The sequence below is a fragment of the Aplidium turbinatum genome, chromosome 9 (genome assembly GCF_918807975.1).
Source record: "Aplidium turbinatum chromosome 9, kaAplTurb1.1, whole genome shotgun sequence".
In the NCBI taxonomy this organism is placed as follows: domain Eukaryota; kingdom Metazoa; phylum Chordata; class Ascidiacea; order Aplousobranchia; family Polyclinidae; genus Aplidium; species Aplidium turbinatum.
The window spans coordinates 14,397,970-14,415,381 of NC_137480.1; the positions used below are offsets into that span (position 1 = coordinate 14,397,970).

A 17,412-nucleotide genomic window follows, 5' to 3' on the forward strand; every position below is an offset into this window, starting at 1 on the left:
TTAAAATTAGCCTACACAAGTTTAGATTTTCTAAGCCTTTTCCAAAGCACATAATGTAACTGTTCAGAGACAAAATCAGGACTGGAACCAGCTCCTTGATGAGCACTTGTCTAGTAGACTAAAAGTTGCAATTGCTTCTGTTGAGGCTGACAGTTGCAAGTTGCGAAAACAAAGAATGTTTCAAGTAATATATCCATACGAGAAATTGGTTGCGAATGCTTTTCTATCATAAGAATTATTCATTTAATTTGTTTTTCTGATTTAACAAAATATCCAACTTTCAATATTAGGCTATTGCATTTGTATACAATCCAGTGGTAGATGATAACTTGCATGTAAAATAAAGGTGTGGTCACTGGTCAAGGGTCTTGTAGTGTAATATAAATATATTTGGCCCACTCATACAAAAGTTAAGCTTACAAACCACTGCTTTAAAGCTACTGCACAATGCGATTGTTAATCCGTAATCTAATTCAGATTTGTTGATGGTAAAAGAATGGTGCCTTCTGGGAAGACGGCCTTTGCTACTCCAGATGCTGCCGAGCTGTGAAGAAATGGCATGGACGCCATGGGTGTGGGTTCCACATAGGCTACTCTTTTGAAATGCGTAATTTAAACTAATAATCCATTCGCTTCATTGGGCTTAGTTAAGCTCATCCGCATCGTATTTTATTTATTCTCATGGCTAGGCCTAGAAAGAGGTGAAAGCGACATCTTTAAAAGTAGAGCAAGTCTTAAAAAGGCTATAGCATGGCCATTTCAAGCTACGTAATATAGACCCGTTTGTTGTGCGAGATGAAGTTACAAAGTTGATATGATGGAAAGAACAAGATGTCACCGAGAAAGTTCTTCTTTTTTCATGTGCCATCTTTAAGTTAATTTTCGCCAATGGTGGTTGCGTGGAAGAAAACAGATGGTATTCGATGACGCACAGCTTTATGCAAGGTCAACGAACCTATGACTGTGCAAAGGATCCACTGCCGTACATCAAAATATTATTGACGTGGGACAAAATGCTTTGCTAATTTGGGTTTAGCTTCTCCGCACGGTAGCCTACTATCAATATTACTACTTTGGGAAGACAGCAGACATCTTCTGACGTTTACTAACGATGGTTATTTCATTTTAAACATGTTTGCTTCAGTTGGTTAGGAACAGCTACTTCTGTCTTTGAAACACTTATGGGTAATACAGTATACATAATACAGTATAAGTCGCACGAGATTAAGGAATAATATTTGAAACGCAGAAACATCAAGTACACTATTTTCGGCATCTACCATTCTCGAGTACATGGAGCTGTTAAATGCTTCAACCGAGTAGGCCTACTCAAAGACGCCATTCAAACTATAAGCCTTCAATACAAGGATGTAGGAACGGGTACAAGAGACTTTTTTATATTTACAGTCTCACCCCGAATGCAACTACAGTACGAATATTGTGGATATTGAACCTCCAGTGTGGCACAATAGTATGTGTCATTGTTAATGCAATGTGGCGTATTTTGCTGCATTTGTAAATTGCATTGTGTTTGCAGTCTTCATTTTCAGTTGTGTTTGCAGATATTGAAACTTTTCAAAGTATTGCACGGATGACAAACGTGCACGAATTTAGATGTAAAACAAATTCATAATACAATAATAAAAAACCTGATTTAATTAAAAACCATGAAGATGTGAGTCAGTAGTTAGCAGTTTAATAAAGTTACTGATGCTAAGCGTGTTTCCAAGTAGACCTACTTTAAACCTGGTGCCATAGTTTAAATTCCAAAACCAAGCCAGGGATAAAAACCCACACCAAATTTATGTCTTTCGACTTTGCCTGTACTGCACGAAAGAGAACTGGTCCAGCTACTCATAATACAACCGATAACAAAACCTGGAACTATGCTGCAGTTACAAGTTTAATAATATCAATACTCCACATTCGCCAAGTAGGCCTATGCTTAAAACTATGGAGCCCTTTATACACAGGCCATGACACATGCAGCTAAACATTTGACTGGAGGCCGATCTGTTAGTAGCCAATATCGTTAGTGTAAGTTGATAGTTTGAGTATTAGTTAATAAATATAGTCTTTGTGTATGTGTTATTGTTTCCATACAAATCATGGGCTAGATTTTGGCACTTATGCTGGAAATCCAAAAAGCGTCTGGCAACACTGGTAATTAGGAAAGATTTGACATTGTTTTAACGTAAAATCATGATTTTTGCAATGATTTGAGATTCAGTGGTCACACCTTGGCCATTTAGGTCACACCTTGGCCATTTAGGTCACACCTTGGCCATTTAGGTCACACCTTGGCCATTTAGGTCACACCTTGGCCATTTAGGTCACACCTTGGCCATTTAGGTCACACCTTGGCCATTTAGGTCACACCTTGGCCATTTAGGTCACACCTTGGCCATTCTCAAAACTATCATTTCAAAGGTAGGCTATATAAAGAAAACTTAGCTTAGTGTACAAAATCGAAATTACATCGGCCTTTAGTCAGGACCGCAGTTCGCACGTTGTTAAGGCCTGTGCATATAGATTGCTATGGTTTATAACCAAGCACTCGTGGTCAGTGGAGGGTGTACCAGATGATTGTGGTAATGATTGGTCCACGAAAGCAGGATAACCTCTGGTGTGGCATAAAGATTACGATTAAGGATGAGGCATTGTTAATGTAATGAGATATATTTTATTGCATTTGTAGATTGCATTGTGTTTGCCGTCTTTATTTTCAGTGCAATGTATAATAAAAAAAAAGTTATGTCATGCTTTAATGCGCACACACTAATTGATTGGTCAGTTGGTCACATCTTTTGGATTGGTTTCAACACGCGTACAATCGTACATGCATGCCGATTGAAACCGATGAGACGCTGTGGAAGATTCAATGAGGTTTCCTGAGGAAGGGTCACGTTCGGTAAAACGCAACTCTGCGAAAAGTTCTGCGCTTTTGTGCCTGTGTTACGAAAATACAAACTGTTATACAACATCACCATCCACAAAGCAGACATAAGGAATATTGCACAAGGGTATTATAAACAGGGGCAAGATATCGGCATCGACAAAAAAAATCACGTATTTATGTCAAGCTGAAGTAAACGAGACGTGATTTTCCCGTCAGCAAATTAGACAAGTTACAATCAAGATACAATTTTCTGTTAAAATTGAAGTCAATTCTTTGCGTCGCAACCTAATTCCAAATATGAAGACGACAGTGATCCAAAGCCTGAAATAAACAGATCATAGTTGCACCATTTGTCAAATTAAGCCTAAAAAAGCTGGACAGACCGACGTCATGTTCCCAATGACGCAGTGACGAAAGATACCGAACCATCAGGCTACACTTCACTAAACATGAAAATTGTAAGAACCTCTCTTCTCGGACAGAGAAAGCCTCTTCGAAAGCTTAACCCTGGCAGTTTGGAGTCTTGAACTACAGACACAGGCACGGTCACCGAGATTAAGAGAATGAAGTTTTCGCTAGAAGTGTTCCAGCCACTAAGTGCTATCAAATGGAGAGCTGTCCTTGGTGCTATGCTCAACCGCACACCCCGATAGCGGAACCATCGTTTCTTGATATTTTCGTTTTTGTCAAAAATGAAAACATAAACTTACAGTAGATAAAAAATAAAGAACAAAAATTACGAAGATCATTCTGTCAGAATGGCTATTACTTCCAAGCAAATGACCACCATATAGATCAACACAGTCTCATAATGTACAAAGGTACGTTTTACAGGATAAACCTTGAAATCATTAGCGTAAGATTATATGGCAACACAATTATGCTTAATAACGCAAGTAACAAAGTTAAAAAAAACTACTAAGAACTACAACTCCATAGTTTTAAGAACTAGGTATCACTGAAGTATACAAACAATGGCTTTTATGAGCACTCACATGGCATTCCTTGGCCGACTGTTCGTTCTTGCACCAATAGGATGGCCCATAAGTGCACGGGTTGCCACCAACCAGACCAGGCTTCTTCGCATTCCCACACAAATCGAGATGCTGAAATGACATCGATACATTCTCAATCTATGGATCACGCGCACTGGTCGAAGTGATATCATAATGAGTGCAGTTATCATATGAAATGCGGTTTTTGCTTTATTACCACCAGCAATCAATTGCTACAGATTATATAACAAAAGTTTAAATACAAAATGAGGCTGTTCATCAGGCATTTAATTACAAAACACTTTTTTGCGTTGTATGGATCACGCGCACTGGTCGAAGAGACAATACGGAGCAAAAATATCAAATAATTTTTTTTTTTTATACTACCTTCTGTCAACTATTACTGGGATGCTACTCAAAAATTTGAATGTCACCAGGATAATTTACTTTTCAAATAGTGAATAAAGCGCTAATCGCCAAAATAGGAGAAAAAATAAACATTGATTGCTTTTCATGAACACTGAGATGTGCAAATTCGGCCAATTCTCAATCTTGTCGAATAAATACAGCTGGAGAATATTTACAGTATGAAAATCCATAAGCATAAAAGTTTGTTTAAAACTATTATGAAATCGTGATACAGTATATCATCATCATCCAAATTCGGTTTTGCCCCCACTAGTGGGGGTGAACGATTCTTTCCTTGCAACAATTGCCTTCAATCCTATTCTCCATCTCATTCTATCCATCGCATATTCTTCCTTCAGTTCGACTTTGTCTGCCTCATTCTTCACCTGTTCTTTTCATGCTCTTTTTGGACGTCCTCGTTTCCTCTTTCCATCTACCCTCGAAGTCGATGCCTTTCGAAGAAAACTTCCTTCCTCCCTCCTTAGTACATGTTCGTACCACTTTACGCCATTTGCCAAGAGTCTCCCTCATCTCTAGTATATCCATCAGCTCTTCAGTCTTTTTCTCCCTCGTGGTTTTTACCCCACACATTGCTCTCACCATCGCCCTTTCCGTTCTTCTCAAACTTGCAAGTTTACTCTCTCTTAGCACGCATGTCTCGCTGCCGTATGCTATATGCCATTCGTTATAGGTAACCTAAACAATAGTTTCCTGTCAGTCATTTATAAGATATCATTATGAGAATAACACCTGTAAAAAAGTTGTGTTTAGACTGAGCATCAATTTTCGACACACGCTTCTGCAAAGCAATAGGATCGCGCTGAAGAAATACTCACACTACAAACGTAGTCGGGATCTAAAATATGGTCGGCCAAGTCAAGAATCTCAGGAGTGAACTGCTTCACAATGTCATCGCACTGAAATAAATAAAATGATTGATTCTAGTTTCAAACACAGAGTTTATCTCAACGCAAAAATGCTCACTCAGGCTAGCTGCAGGCTCATCGGTATTTATTCAGACTGTCGACGACATCTTTGTCTTAAAAAGAATTTGTTTTTAAAACAAAACAGCCCTGAGACTGTTAAAGTTGACAGCGCTCAGAAAGTATCGCATGTCAGAGTAAGAACTTTGGCTCATGGAGATGCGAAACTACATCCGCTTTTAGCTTATCCGAAACAATACAAAGTTTACGTTTAGTCGAACTTAAAAATATTATATTTCTTAATAAGTTGTATAGAAGTAGTGAAGTTAGTTTGAATGCCATTTAAGTTTCGGTTATTGAAAGCAAGATTGTAGTGAAGCATAAAATAATTGTTCAGTTGAGGATTGGCGGTGGGATGGCGCAACGGATAAGGCGTTGGCTTTCCAATTATGCAAACATGGTTCGACTTCCAGCTTCAGTTGATTGTTAAAAACACTGCTCACCCCTACCTAGGGTGTAATAAGTTGATAAATTGGGTGGGCAACTTCCGCAGAAAAGGCAGTCGAGAGAAAGGAACTAACCACCCTACTCTCTCCTTGGTGCCGAAGGCTTAGTACAATGAGAACCTTATCTTCTCATACCCGACACTTGAATCAAGTATGGGACCACCATTACCTTTACCTTAATGTTCCCGGAAATACGGACCTTCGCGTCTGCAGACGTTAAATCAATGTAAAAATATTGAATTTTGTTGTCTGGGATAATATATCAGTTGTCAAAATTTCAACAGATATTTTTAACTTACAGCGCTTGTAAGATCACTTGGTAGTCTTGCACAAAGCCTATCCAAAGCTCGTTCAATGTCTTCACGAGTCGCGTTCGCTTCGAGCTCCTGGTCAAGGACTTCTATGGCGATCTTGCATACGTCACATAGAACGCCGGTGCTTTTCACAACCTGGTGTGGAAGAAATGAAAACATCACTGATGGAAACAACACACTATCCAGTGGTAAGTTTGATGTGCTCAGTTTCGTCAAGAACAGCTGAGTTGACGCAACTTATTGAACTTGGCATTCGAAATATACAAGTCGCGTTTTGAGTAAAAGGAAACGTCAAGTTAACACAAGTACTGACATACACAGGTTAATATCTGTTTATGAAGATAAAAGATGTTTCAAAAACATCAAGTGCCACCAACCTGACGAGGCTTCTTGTTCTCCCGACAAAATCTGAGATGCTGAAACAAAACAATCGACACATTCTTCGTTAAGGATTCACACACACTGGTCAAAGTGATGTCATAATGGGCATACAAATCAGATGAAGTGGTTTTCAGTTTTATACCAGCAGCAATCAATTGCTACTGGTAATGCCACACAATCGTGAGAGCGACACCAATCAATATCATTTTCACTTTTGAATAGAAAGAATGAAAATAAACATCCATTGTTTTTGAGCTTCATTAATATTTTGTATATTGTGGCTATAGAATTACTCCCAATGCTATTGGATGAATATTGAATATATTGCAAGAGAGTGTATGATGAAAATGACATTGAGAAGCGTTAAGTTGGCTTAGTAACATACAAAATAGTAATACATAAATTCATAGTAAAATATCTAAAAATTGTTTTCTATTGGTCACAAAATTATGAGATATCAGATCAGTACAAAACTAATAGCTGAAAAAATGGGAGTTGTTGCGGTGAGCATTAATTTCCATTGGAAGCTTCTATGAAGCAGCACAAAACAGAAAAGTGGTTACAGTGGCCAAGGAAATACTCACATTACAAACGTAGTCGGGATCGAAAATATGGTCGGCCAAGTCAAGAATCTCAGGAGTGTACTGCTTCACAATGTCATCGCACTGGAATAAAAGAAAAAATGTATATTTTATTTCCACAGTAGAATGCTCAGACTGAGCTGCCATGTCAAGTATTTGTTTAGTTTTCAAAATATCAGCAACTCTGTTGTAAAACAACACAAATCAGCTCCAAAAGATCTCGAATATCATGCGACGTTTACGAAGAACGGGGTGTCAGAGCGTATGGGGACTGGGGAATGAAGGAATGGCGTCTTAGTGTGTTTGAACATCTTTCCACATCATGCATTTGGTGGCAAGAGAACAGGTAAAGACGATAAAAATCGATATTCAGAGATCGATGATGACGCCCATTCTGTCAACACCTGCACCATGACCTGCCGTGCACGGTATGAGGCTCATCAAATATTATACTCACCCTCTCAGGGAGGGAAGGTCGTCCCAACCATCATGTTGCATTGTAATGATTGATGATCACATGAGAAGTTGATGCAGAGAAATCTTTTTACAGTCTGGCCAGTCGATCTCACTCCAGGCATACAAGTGTTTAAGTAAACAACAAAGGTGAGTGAAATTGAGATGTCCATTTGTTCAGGCAGTACAAGGCCCGATAAAAAGCTTAACATCATCCTATCAGTACGGCTACCTGGACAGGTCACCGATGAAGCACACAACACAAACTCTACGAGACATCAAAGTTTCGGTTCCATTGGCGTGTGTGCAACTCAATCTCTTGCGCAACTCAATCTCTTGATTTGTGGCACAGATGTTGAATATTGCAAGGGGAAGGTTTTTCATGGCTTGAAGCAGCAGTTCTTTTCTGAAGTCCGACGACAAGAATTGCAGCTTGGGGTAATAAAAAGCCTTCTCCTCGCAAAGCTTAAAGACATGGACAAGACAAGGCTCCCTTACGCAATCTGTGCGTGTAACATGAAGCAACAAACCGTACACCACATCACCAACTGCACAACCTACAGCCCGACAAGGAAGCCTCGTAATTTGTTTACACTGAGTTTGACCCGACAGCACAACAGTTGCTCAACACCCGCCCGATATTTAGGAGTACCCTGCCATTGTCTCAAACGACGGCGACGATGCAACGATATGAAGCATCGATCATCAACAAGTTTAAAACTTTTTTTTTTTAACTTACAGCTCTTTTAAGTTCACTTGGTAGTTTGGCACAAAGCACATCCAGTTCTCGTTCGATGTCTGCACGAGTGGCGTTTGCCTCGAGCTCTTGGTCAAGGAAGTCTATGACGATCTTGCATACGTCACATACCGTACCTGTGCTTTTTGCAATCTGATGTGGAAGAGATGAAATGTGATTATCCAGTGGTAAGTTTGATGTGTTCAGTTTCGTCAAGAACAGCTGAGTTGACGCAACTTATTGAACTTGGCATTCGAAATATACAAGTCGTGTTTTGAGAAAAAGAAAACGTCAAGTAAACAAAAGTACTGAAACACACAGGTTAATGTCTGTTTTGAACATAAAAGATGTTTCAAAACGTCAAGTGCCACCAACCTGACGAGGCTTCTTGTTCTCCCGACAAAATCTGAGATGCTGAAACAAAACAATCGACACATTCTTCGTCAAGAATTCACACACACACTGGTCGAAGTGATGTCATAATGGGCAAACAAATCAGATGAAGTGCTTTTCAGTTTTATACCAGCAACAATCAATTGCTACAGGTAATGCCACACAATCGTGAGAGCGACACCAATCAATATAATTTTCATTTTTGAATAGAAAGAGTGAAAACAAACATCCATTGTTTTTGAGCTTCATTAGTATTTTGTATATTGTGGCTATAGAATTACTCTCGATGATATTGGATGGATATTGAATATATTGCAAGAGAGTGCATGATGAAATGACATTGAGAAGCGTTAAGTTGGCTTAGTAACATACAAAATCGTAAGACAGTATATAAATTCATAGTAAAATATCTAAAAAAGTTTTCTATTGGTCACAAAATTATGAGATATCAGTCCTGTACAAAATTAATAGCTGAAAAAATGGGAGTTGTTGCGGTGAGCATCAATTTCCATTGGAAGCTTCTATGAAGCAGCACAAAACAGTAAAGCTGGTTACAGTGGCCAAGGAAATACTCACATTACAAACGTAGTCGGGATCGAAAATATGGTCGGCCAAGTCAAGAATCTCAGGAGTGAACTGCTTCACAATGTCATCGCACTGAAATAAATAAAATGATTGATTCTAGTTTCAAACACAGAGTTTATCTCAACGCAAAAATGCTCACTCAGGCTTAGCTGCAGGCTCATCGGTATTTATTCAGACTGTCGACGACATCTTTGTCTTAAAAAGAATTTGTTTTTAAAACAAAACAGCCCTGAGACTGTTAAAGTTGACAGCGCTCAGAAGGTATCGCATGTCAGAGTAAGAACTTTGGCTCATGGAGATGCGAAACTACATCCGCTTTTAGCTTATCCGAAACACTGCAAGGTTTACGTTTAGTCGAACTTAAAAATATTACATTTTGTATAAGTTGTATAGAATTAAAAGTAGTGAAGTTAGTTTGAAAGCCATTTAAATTTCGGTTATTGAAAGCAAGATTGTAGTGAAGCATAAAATAATTGTTCAGTTGAGGATTGGCGGTGGGATGGCGCAACGGATAAGGCGTTGGCTTTCCAATCATGCAAACATGGTTATACTTCCAGCTTCAGCTGATTGTTAAAAACGCTGCTCAAATCTACCTGGGGTGTAATAAGTTGATAAATTGGGTGGGCAACTTCTGCAGAAAAGGCGGTCGAGAGAAAGGAACTAGCCACCCTACTCTCCTTAGTGCCGAAGGCTTAGTACAATGAGAACCTTATCTTCTCATAACAGACACTTGAATCAAGTATGGGACCACCATTACCTTTACCTTAATGTTGCCGGAAATGCGAAGCTTCGCGTCTGCAGACGTTAAATCAATGTAAAAATATTGAATTTTGTTGTCTGGGATAATATATCAGTTGTCAAAATTTCAACAGATATTTTTAACTTACAGCGCTTGTAAGATCACTTGGTAGTCTTGCACAAAGCCTATCCAAAGCTCGTTCAATGTCTTCACGAGTCGCGTTTGCCTCGAGCTCCCGGTCAAGGAACTCTATGGCGACCTTGCATACGTCACATGGAACGCCGGTGCTTTTCACAATCTGGTGTGAGAAAAATAAAAACATCACCGAGACATAAAAATCCAAGTGTTGATGCTGCGGCAACGTCAAGCATGGTTGCCTTGACGTAACTCATTGGACTTGGCGGTCGAAATCTTCGAATCGACGCAATGCACAAGTAGCGTTCTTACAAAAGCATATGTCAAATGTATTTTCAACGAGCAAGTTTATTTAACCCTAACCTACATGTACACAAAGATGTTTCAGAGAATCAACTTAATTCTTTTACCACAAGCTGGGCATATTATCAACTTTATCTTTACAATCTACTTTGTGAAGTTATCTACTGCAGTTTAACAAATGCTTGAAGGAAATGAAAAAAATACCTTCTTCTTCTTCGGACACATGTGGAGCTCAGGGCATATGGTCAAAGGAGCTAAATCTTTGACAAGGAGATCCAAGATAGCAGGAGAGTTTATTTTGATGAAGTCGTCACACTCGTCTCTCAGTTGGCCAGTGACCAGATGACAAACTTTTTCAAGAGCGTTTTCAATTTCTTCCTGTGAATTTGCATCATAAAAATGTGACAGTACGACAAAGCATGAAACATTTCTGTGTACCGTGGTATTGAAAGGAAATTTTTACAAGGCATCTAATTCACAAACATGTTCATCATGTTTTCTAATTTACAACTTTAGCCTAACGCGTACTTCCAGTGTAAAAGCTAAATTATCACAAAAAGTTGTGATCAGTTACAATGGCAAACCTTTTTTATTATTTGTTGGGTGAAAGTCGACTTTTGTCTGTTTGCTCTAGTTTTCATACAATTTTAAAAGTCTTATTATAAAAAAAAATAAAAATAAACTCGAGTATATGCCTATATCTCGATAAGTAATTAATCAAACCTTAGCCTCGACGCCAGGAGTAGCGCAGCGCGTCACCTTAGCTACAAACGTTCAACTAACTTTCGTTTCATTTACAAATTTGCAAGTTACAGCATCTTTCGTACGATCAGCGAATCATACAATTGGTGCGACCAAACGTCATCATTTGAAATTCCTATGGTTTGACGCACTATATAACTTTTTTGTGATGGCCTGCTGGAGTATTCACAATTTTTAATGTGTTTACTGTTTATGATGTGTGAAGTGACAGTTTAGACTACGCCAGGGGCGGTACTGAGGTGAAAAGGTAAAATGAAACATTGATCCAGAGGAGTTGTGTAATATGGCTTACCTGGGTGGAATTGTCGCTTAATTTACGGTCCAACTCCCCAGCAATAGCTTCACACATCACGCACAAACCGATTCCCTTCACCCTCTGCAACAACACAATAAATGACAGAGCATGTCGATAGAAAAAAGAGTGAAATAAACGAGACAAACGTGGTCATGCACGCAGCTACCAAGTGACTGACCTGTTTAGGACATAGGCGGAGGAGGCCACACACTTCTTTCGGTGGTACAAGATTGATGAGTGACTTGAGAAATGAATCATAATTATCACTAATAAACTTGTCACAGCTTTCTTTGTATTGAGTTGGCAAAAGAGTACACACCTTTTCAAGTGCACTTATAATTTCCGCCTGTAATAATATGCGTTAAATAAAATTTGAAATGAAAGCCGACCAACGGGGACGATTCATACTGAGATGTCTTTGATTCGGATACATCTCTCTACACATGAGCTAGCAAACTTGTAAATTAGAAAATATCGTGGCTTACGAAAATAAATGGCCTGGAAAATACATCCAACACAAACCTTCAGAACTGAGGACTGAAGTCGATTACAGACACAAAGTATTCTTGGCTCTATATTTGTCTAAAATGATTCAGTAAGTTTTTTTTGTTTCACTTTATTTTTGTTTTCATGAAAAGCTTTCATGAAAAAAAAAAGCAAAGCATGTTATCAAACAAGAGATAAACACAATTCGATAGTTCAAGCCTTGAATGGAGTTTTCTAAACGTAGGCCTACATTCAAGAATTTTAAAAGGCCTCCATTTTAATCCGTTCTTAACGCTCGCAAAAATAACGTCTGAAACGATTTCATAAAAAGGAAAATTCAGGCTTGCCACAGTCACACCTAACAATTGCAAAGAAAAAAAACCTCAGTTGCGTTCTGTTCCAAAATCTTGTCAAGGTCGTCCGCCACCAATAAGCATATCGTACAAGCAAGAGAAGATTCCTGAACAACAAGAGAAAGCGTGTTGTTGGCAACGTTTCATCAAACATCTCAAATTCCACAAGACTTAATTCACTGTGACTTACTGAAAAGCAATGCTTTCAGTAAGGTTCTATAGGACTTTTTCGTATGAATGTCTTTCGGTGATAAAATGACAATTAGACTAGAAAAGAAAGATTGAGTTTTTGGTGCATGGCGAGTTAACTTTTTCTCAAAACCATTTCTTTTGGGTGCGATTGACGGCAAACTTTAGGAGATACAGCTAGATTAGTTTCTATTTCAGCAAATCTTTTGGCAAATGGTTGATTTGTTGAAGTTGAAAAAAAATCGGACTACTGTATTTTATTGTCTATTTAAGGTGGCTACAGACTTGAAATCAAACAATCCTGGTTGATACACATTAAGACCTTTCTTATTAGAAATTGAGCGCATTGTTAGCGTGCAGTTGCAACTAAACTTCCCACTTGAAAATTGAGGAAAGTCAACATGTAAAAGTTTGGTGATGCCAAGACTGACAGGCTATTCTTGAGTCGAAGTCAAATATCAACAGAGTTCTAGAGTAAAAGTTGAAACAATTTACATGGCAATATACCCGGTTGTCTGGTCAAGTTGTGAAACCACAAGCAGCCATAAAATCTAACTAATGGATTCCTGAAAAAATTACCTGCTTAGATTCTTTAGTAAAACCAACGACAGATCCTTGCTTCTGCACTTGAACAGGCTTCGACTGAGGTGCATCGGAAAGAAGAAGCTTTCTACCACTTACGTCGCCACAGAGATCCACTTTCGTGCAGATGATCGACGCTTCCTGCACACAACAGGGGGTATGATGGAACGCAGATGCTAGGTTGTGATAAATTAAGCAGGGAAAGTCAATTTAATTTTTATCTGGACAGGGTTGATAGAATGATAGAATGAGAGAATGAGAGTTTGTCCATTGACTTGTTTATTCTTACATGCCCCCCGCTCTTTAGACGCTAACGCAGCGAAATTCTATGACAATGAACAGCTTATATTCTAGCTTCTTTCTGTGGTGATTTCAAACAGTTACACTACTCTGAGTACTCAGCAAGAAAACAATTTAAACATCAAACTTCTAAACAATTGCAAAATTGCGTTTAAAATTATGGCTCAAACTTACAGTTTTTTTCACGTAGTCAAGAAGATTCAGTATCCCTTGCCTTGCTACCTCGTCACACTGCGTGAAGCAAGATGTTGATCAGAAAAAGATCGCTATAAAATACTTTCAACCAAGCACAAACGTCTTATCAAGTAACAAAGCATTCTCAATGTTTCTACTGCTTGTTAGATACACAGATTCAGTATTGAAATGCAGGACTCACATTAGAGATGCAAATGCTTTCAAATGGTGGAAAGAGAAAGGTAGACATATAGGATTTACAAACCGTAATGCATTTGGTGTTAAGCTTTTTAATGAGTTGTGCAGCACAACTTCATCTCTGGTTAGCAAACAAGGCTAAATACAAGATTTATTTGCTGTTTGAACGGTAAAAAAACTTTAAAAAAGCGACAAGGATTTTTACCTATAGTTCTAAAATGAAAATCTTGAAAATCAAATAAGGTCCCAATACCAGCCACTTGTGAAGCCACTACCGATAGACGACAAAACTGACTAAGTTGCAATAACATTACAAGACTGGTCTCCAACAGAGAGACAATGTAAGTCAACGAAGACCTTCAAATCTGGTATGGCATTCATGATACGACTGTCAAAAAAAGTAGCCAAAACGATTTCTTTTGGAAGAATCAGTGCCGAATAATATTAAGTCTAACGCCCATAAGCTTGGTCCCTTTTTTTTTCTTTATAGGGACCAGCTTTGCTTGATCCTTTTCTTAAAGGGTTACGTAGCAGTTGCTGGTTTACAACCAAATCATCGTGTAACAACTAACAATGGAAATAATAAATCCGTACATCGCCAAAAAAATAAGCCAACTAGTTTGTTGAAATTGAAACTACAGTACATTCACCTTATTTCGGAAAAATGGCAGTTGATCGCAGTAGGTGAGAGCGGCTTTGTCAAGTAGATTGTCCTGAAAGATAAGCAGATACGAATACCAGTTACTGCACAAATGGAGTCGGGCATTTTTAGACGTCCTCTCAAAAATCGCAAGAAACATATTTGATTAAAATATCGTCTTCATTAATATTCATTCAAATATTTTGATTAAAATATATTTGTTTTCGGGAGAAATGACAAAAGGACATGCTAAAGTAAAATTATTTTAAAAAAAACTTTTACCGTGTAATTCACGTCTTTGCACTCCACTCAGTTAATATACATGTTGGACAAGTTATTGAATATTAGATGCAGAAAACACGCTGCTCACTTACCAAAAACGATGTTTATCTACTCATAAAATGAAACACAATTTGAAAAAACTATAGGTAGTTGAAAAAATGTGACCAACATTGATTTGAATGTACGCGTTACTTCAAGTCATTATGGCTAAAGTAAGATGGGTAACTTACTACGAAGGTTTCATTGTGGACGAGAGTAACTTGCCAGTCTTTGGTAAATACAATACAATCTTGGCAAACGTCACCACCCACAGGAGGCTGCAAAAATACAAGCATTTTTTAAGTTGCATTTTATTGATGGAACCAAGCGATAGCGCCCTTGGAAGACGCTGTCGACATTTATGCAATCAGAGAGAAGATTTCACGCAAACTAAAAAACATTGAAACAATGCCCTTTTTATCTTGCTGGATTGCAATCTAAGAAATAGAGTGGCATCGGGTCTGTGACAAGGCTGGTCACGTCTCTGCTTGGGAGAAGCATCAATGGTTCAAAACCAAAAACCGGGTATAGGGTCGTTTTGCCGATTTTGAAAGCGGTACCGATTGTGTTAGTCTTGTGAAAAGCAGTGGAATAATTCGGAGGAAACAATGTAGTCAAATGGTTCAAAGTAAATATGTTACGAAATTAAAAAATAAAGCTTTGGTAGAGAGTTCACTTTGTAGTACCCGCACAGACAATTCCCAGACAGCAAAATCTGTCATTTTTACATTGATTCAACGTTTGCAGACGTTGAATCAATGTAAAAATGACCGACTTTGCTGTCTGGAAAATGATACCGAGTAACTTCAAACGGTTAAACATGTTAAAATTGACATATGAGTTTAAAATTGAAAAAAGTGGTCACTAAAATAACTTAGAAGTCATAATTAAATCAGATTGCAAGAACTAAGACAACCGTACCAACGTGCGAAAGAAAATGTGGCAATTCTACAGAAACTGAAACGCACGATCTTATGTTTCCAAGAATGTTGCTTATCATAAAGCCTAATTTCTTCAGATGATAAACAATCAAACATTGATGGATGCGTCAGACGAAAAAACAAAACAAATGTTTTTGTCAGTTTTAAGCGAAGCTGCTGAATTGGCCCACTTAGCAGTGATATATGCTCAGCCATCTCTTCAATTTTTTATATGAAATCGACATTTAAAAAAATATCAAGACTGCACTTACTTTGACTGGAGGCGACGTGCACATCAATAGCGTTGTACATATATCATCCACATTCTGAAAAGAGAATTCAATTTCTATCAATCTTAAAGCAACAAGAAAAATACAATGCAAGCAAAACACGCAACGTTGTGTCAATAGCTATTTAACTATTTAGCAAAGTCAGGGATTCGAAAACAAAACAAATGACGACAATGCACATTTTTAGTATCGCTTTCACATCCCAAAAACATTGTCACTCAGTGCATGCCAAAGCATCAGCAAGAAACAACCTTCTCAGATGCCTACTTGGATCGACTTGGAGAATCTAAACCCCAACACTGCGCACCAGTGCTCTTGTGTACACTGTACCACAGTGCTGCCGAATATGCTTCTCCAGTCTGGAGCCGCAGCACACATGCAGAAAATGTAGATATCACCCTTAACGACACCATACGCATAATCACTGGATGCCTGCGTCCAACCTCCACAGGCTTGTTACCAGTGATTTCAGGCATCGCCCCACCAAAACTACGCCGAGAGAACTCCACCACACGGCTCGCATTAAAGGCAGAGGTCAATAATAGCCAACTTCTCCACACTGTATGCCTTGACGCACAACAGCTCACACGTCAACGCCTGCCTTCCAGGTACCCTTTTCTCGACACATTATGGCGCTTCATGAAGATCACTTCGACCTTATGCAGTCATGGAGATTGCTGGGAAAACATTTCATGGTCCGGTCAGCTTCAAATCGCACCAGACAGTAAAGTGACCTCACCTGGCTCAGACCTGCCAAGAAAAAAATGGGTGACTTTGAATCGCCTCCGTACTGGTGTTGGTCGCTTCAAACACAACATGTTTTCTTGCGGTTTGTGTGACTCACCAGCCTGTGTTAGTGGCAAACCTCAAACAGCAAATCGTAAATCACTATTCACACTATTCAGTGTTTCGACATGCAGAGCATGTGGAATTGTGGATCTCATAGACTCTGATATGAAGATATTGCACTGGTTGTGCAGCAATTGGGAGATGTTGCCTGAACTGCTGCCTCATAAGCATAAAGCAAGAAGAAAATCTTCAACAATCACACATTGTGAGAAAATAATACTGGTTAGTGGTTTGTGATTGCTATTACAAAACAAACGTTAAAATTAAAAAATTAAAACACATATGTAGGCTACTTTAAAGATACGAGACTGACACAGAACTTATTAATTGATTATTATCGTGACAAAAAATGGACTAAAGCTATAAGCTGGTAAACGCTCTTGCAGTAGTCGTAACAAATACAGTTGTTTGTATTTGAGTGTCAATCTATTGTGAAGCTGGCAACCGGGAGGCTTAGAGCAAATATATAATTCATGGAAACAACTTTACAAGTATCCAGAAACCATTCATTTGTGCAACTTTATTGACAGAATATTGACATTTGTAAGTTTTTACAACGTAGCGATTTCAGAATCATCATCGAATTTTGCTTTTGAACGTGCAGGTTTTGCGAGGCAGTTCTATACTTGTAGGCGTAAGCATGGCAAATTGCACATTGGATCTCCGCTTCTCATGGTCACAAGGGTCAGATACCAATAAATT

General features: G+C 38.5%; 1 protein-coding gene across 2 annotated transcripts in view; it reads right to left on the reverse strand.

Annotated features, from left to right (window-relative positions):
- Nucleotides 1–1,210: 1,210 nt before the first annotated feature.
- The window catches only part of LOC145777187 (uncharacterized), a 36,251-nt gene continuing 20,049 nt past the window's right edge, over nucleotides 1,211–17,412 (reverse strand). The window contains exons 17-35 of one of the 2 annotated variants that reach the window (XM_082588507.1): nucleotides 15,844–15,897; nucleotides 14,843–14,929; nucleotides 14,341–14,403; nucleotides 13,493–13,549; nucleotides 13,016–13,159; nucleotides 12,277–12,354; nucleotides 11,587–11,754; nucleotides 11,406–11,489; nucleotides 10,556–10,729; nucleotides 10,062–10,211; nucleotides 9,166–9,246; nucleotides 8,572–8,610; nucleotides 8,200–8,349; nucleotides 7,011–7,091; nucleotides 6,423–6,461; nucleotides 6,031–6,180; nucleotides 5,139–5,219; nucleotides 3,895–4,005; nucleotides 1,211–3,220 (exon numbers count right to left, since the gene is read on the reverse strand). In XM_082588507.1, the coding sequence (XP_082444633.1) occupies nucleotides 3,185–3,220; nucleotides 3,895–4,005; nucleotides 5,139–5,219; nucleotides 6,031–6,180; nucleotides 6,423–6,461; nucleotides 7,011–7,091; nucleotides 8,200–8,349; nucleotides 8,572–8,610; nucleotides 9,166–9,246; nucleotides 10,062–10,211; nucleotides 10,556–10,729; nucleotides 11,406–11,489; nucleotides 11,587–11,754; nucleotides 12,277–12,354; nucleotides 13,016–13,159; nucleotides 13,493–13,549; nucleotides 14,341–14,403; nucleotides 14,843–14,929; nucleotides 15,844–15,897 (1,827 nt within the window). In that variant the 3' untranslated portion in view covers nucleotides 1,211–3,184. The remainder of the gene's footprint in view (nucleotides 3,221–3,894; nucleotides 4,006–5,138; nucleotides 5,220–6,030; nucleotides 6,181–6,422; nucleotides 6,462–7,010; nucleotides 7,092–8,199; nucleotides 8,350–8,571; nucleotides 8,611–9,165; nucleotides 9,247–10,061; nucleotides 10,212–10,555; nucleotides 10,730–11,405; nucleotides 11,490–11,586; nucleotides 11,755–12,276; nucleotides 12,355–13,015; nucleotides 13,160–13,492; nucleotides 13,550–14,340; nucleotides 14,404–14,842; nucleotides 14,930–15,843; nucleotides 15,898–17,412) is intronic. The other variant, XM_082588508.1, reaches the window with a different exon arrangement.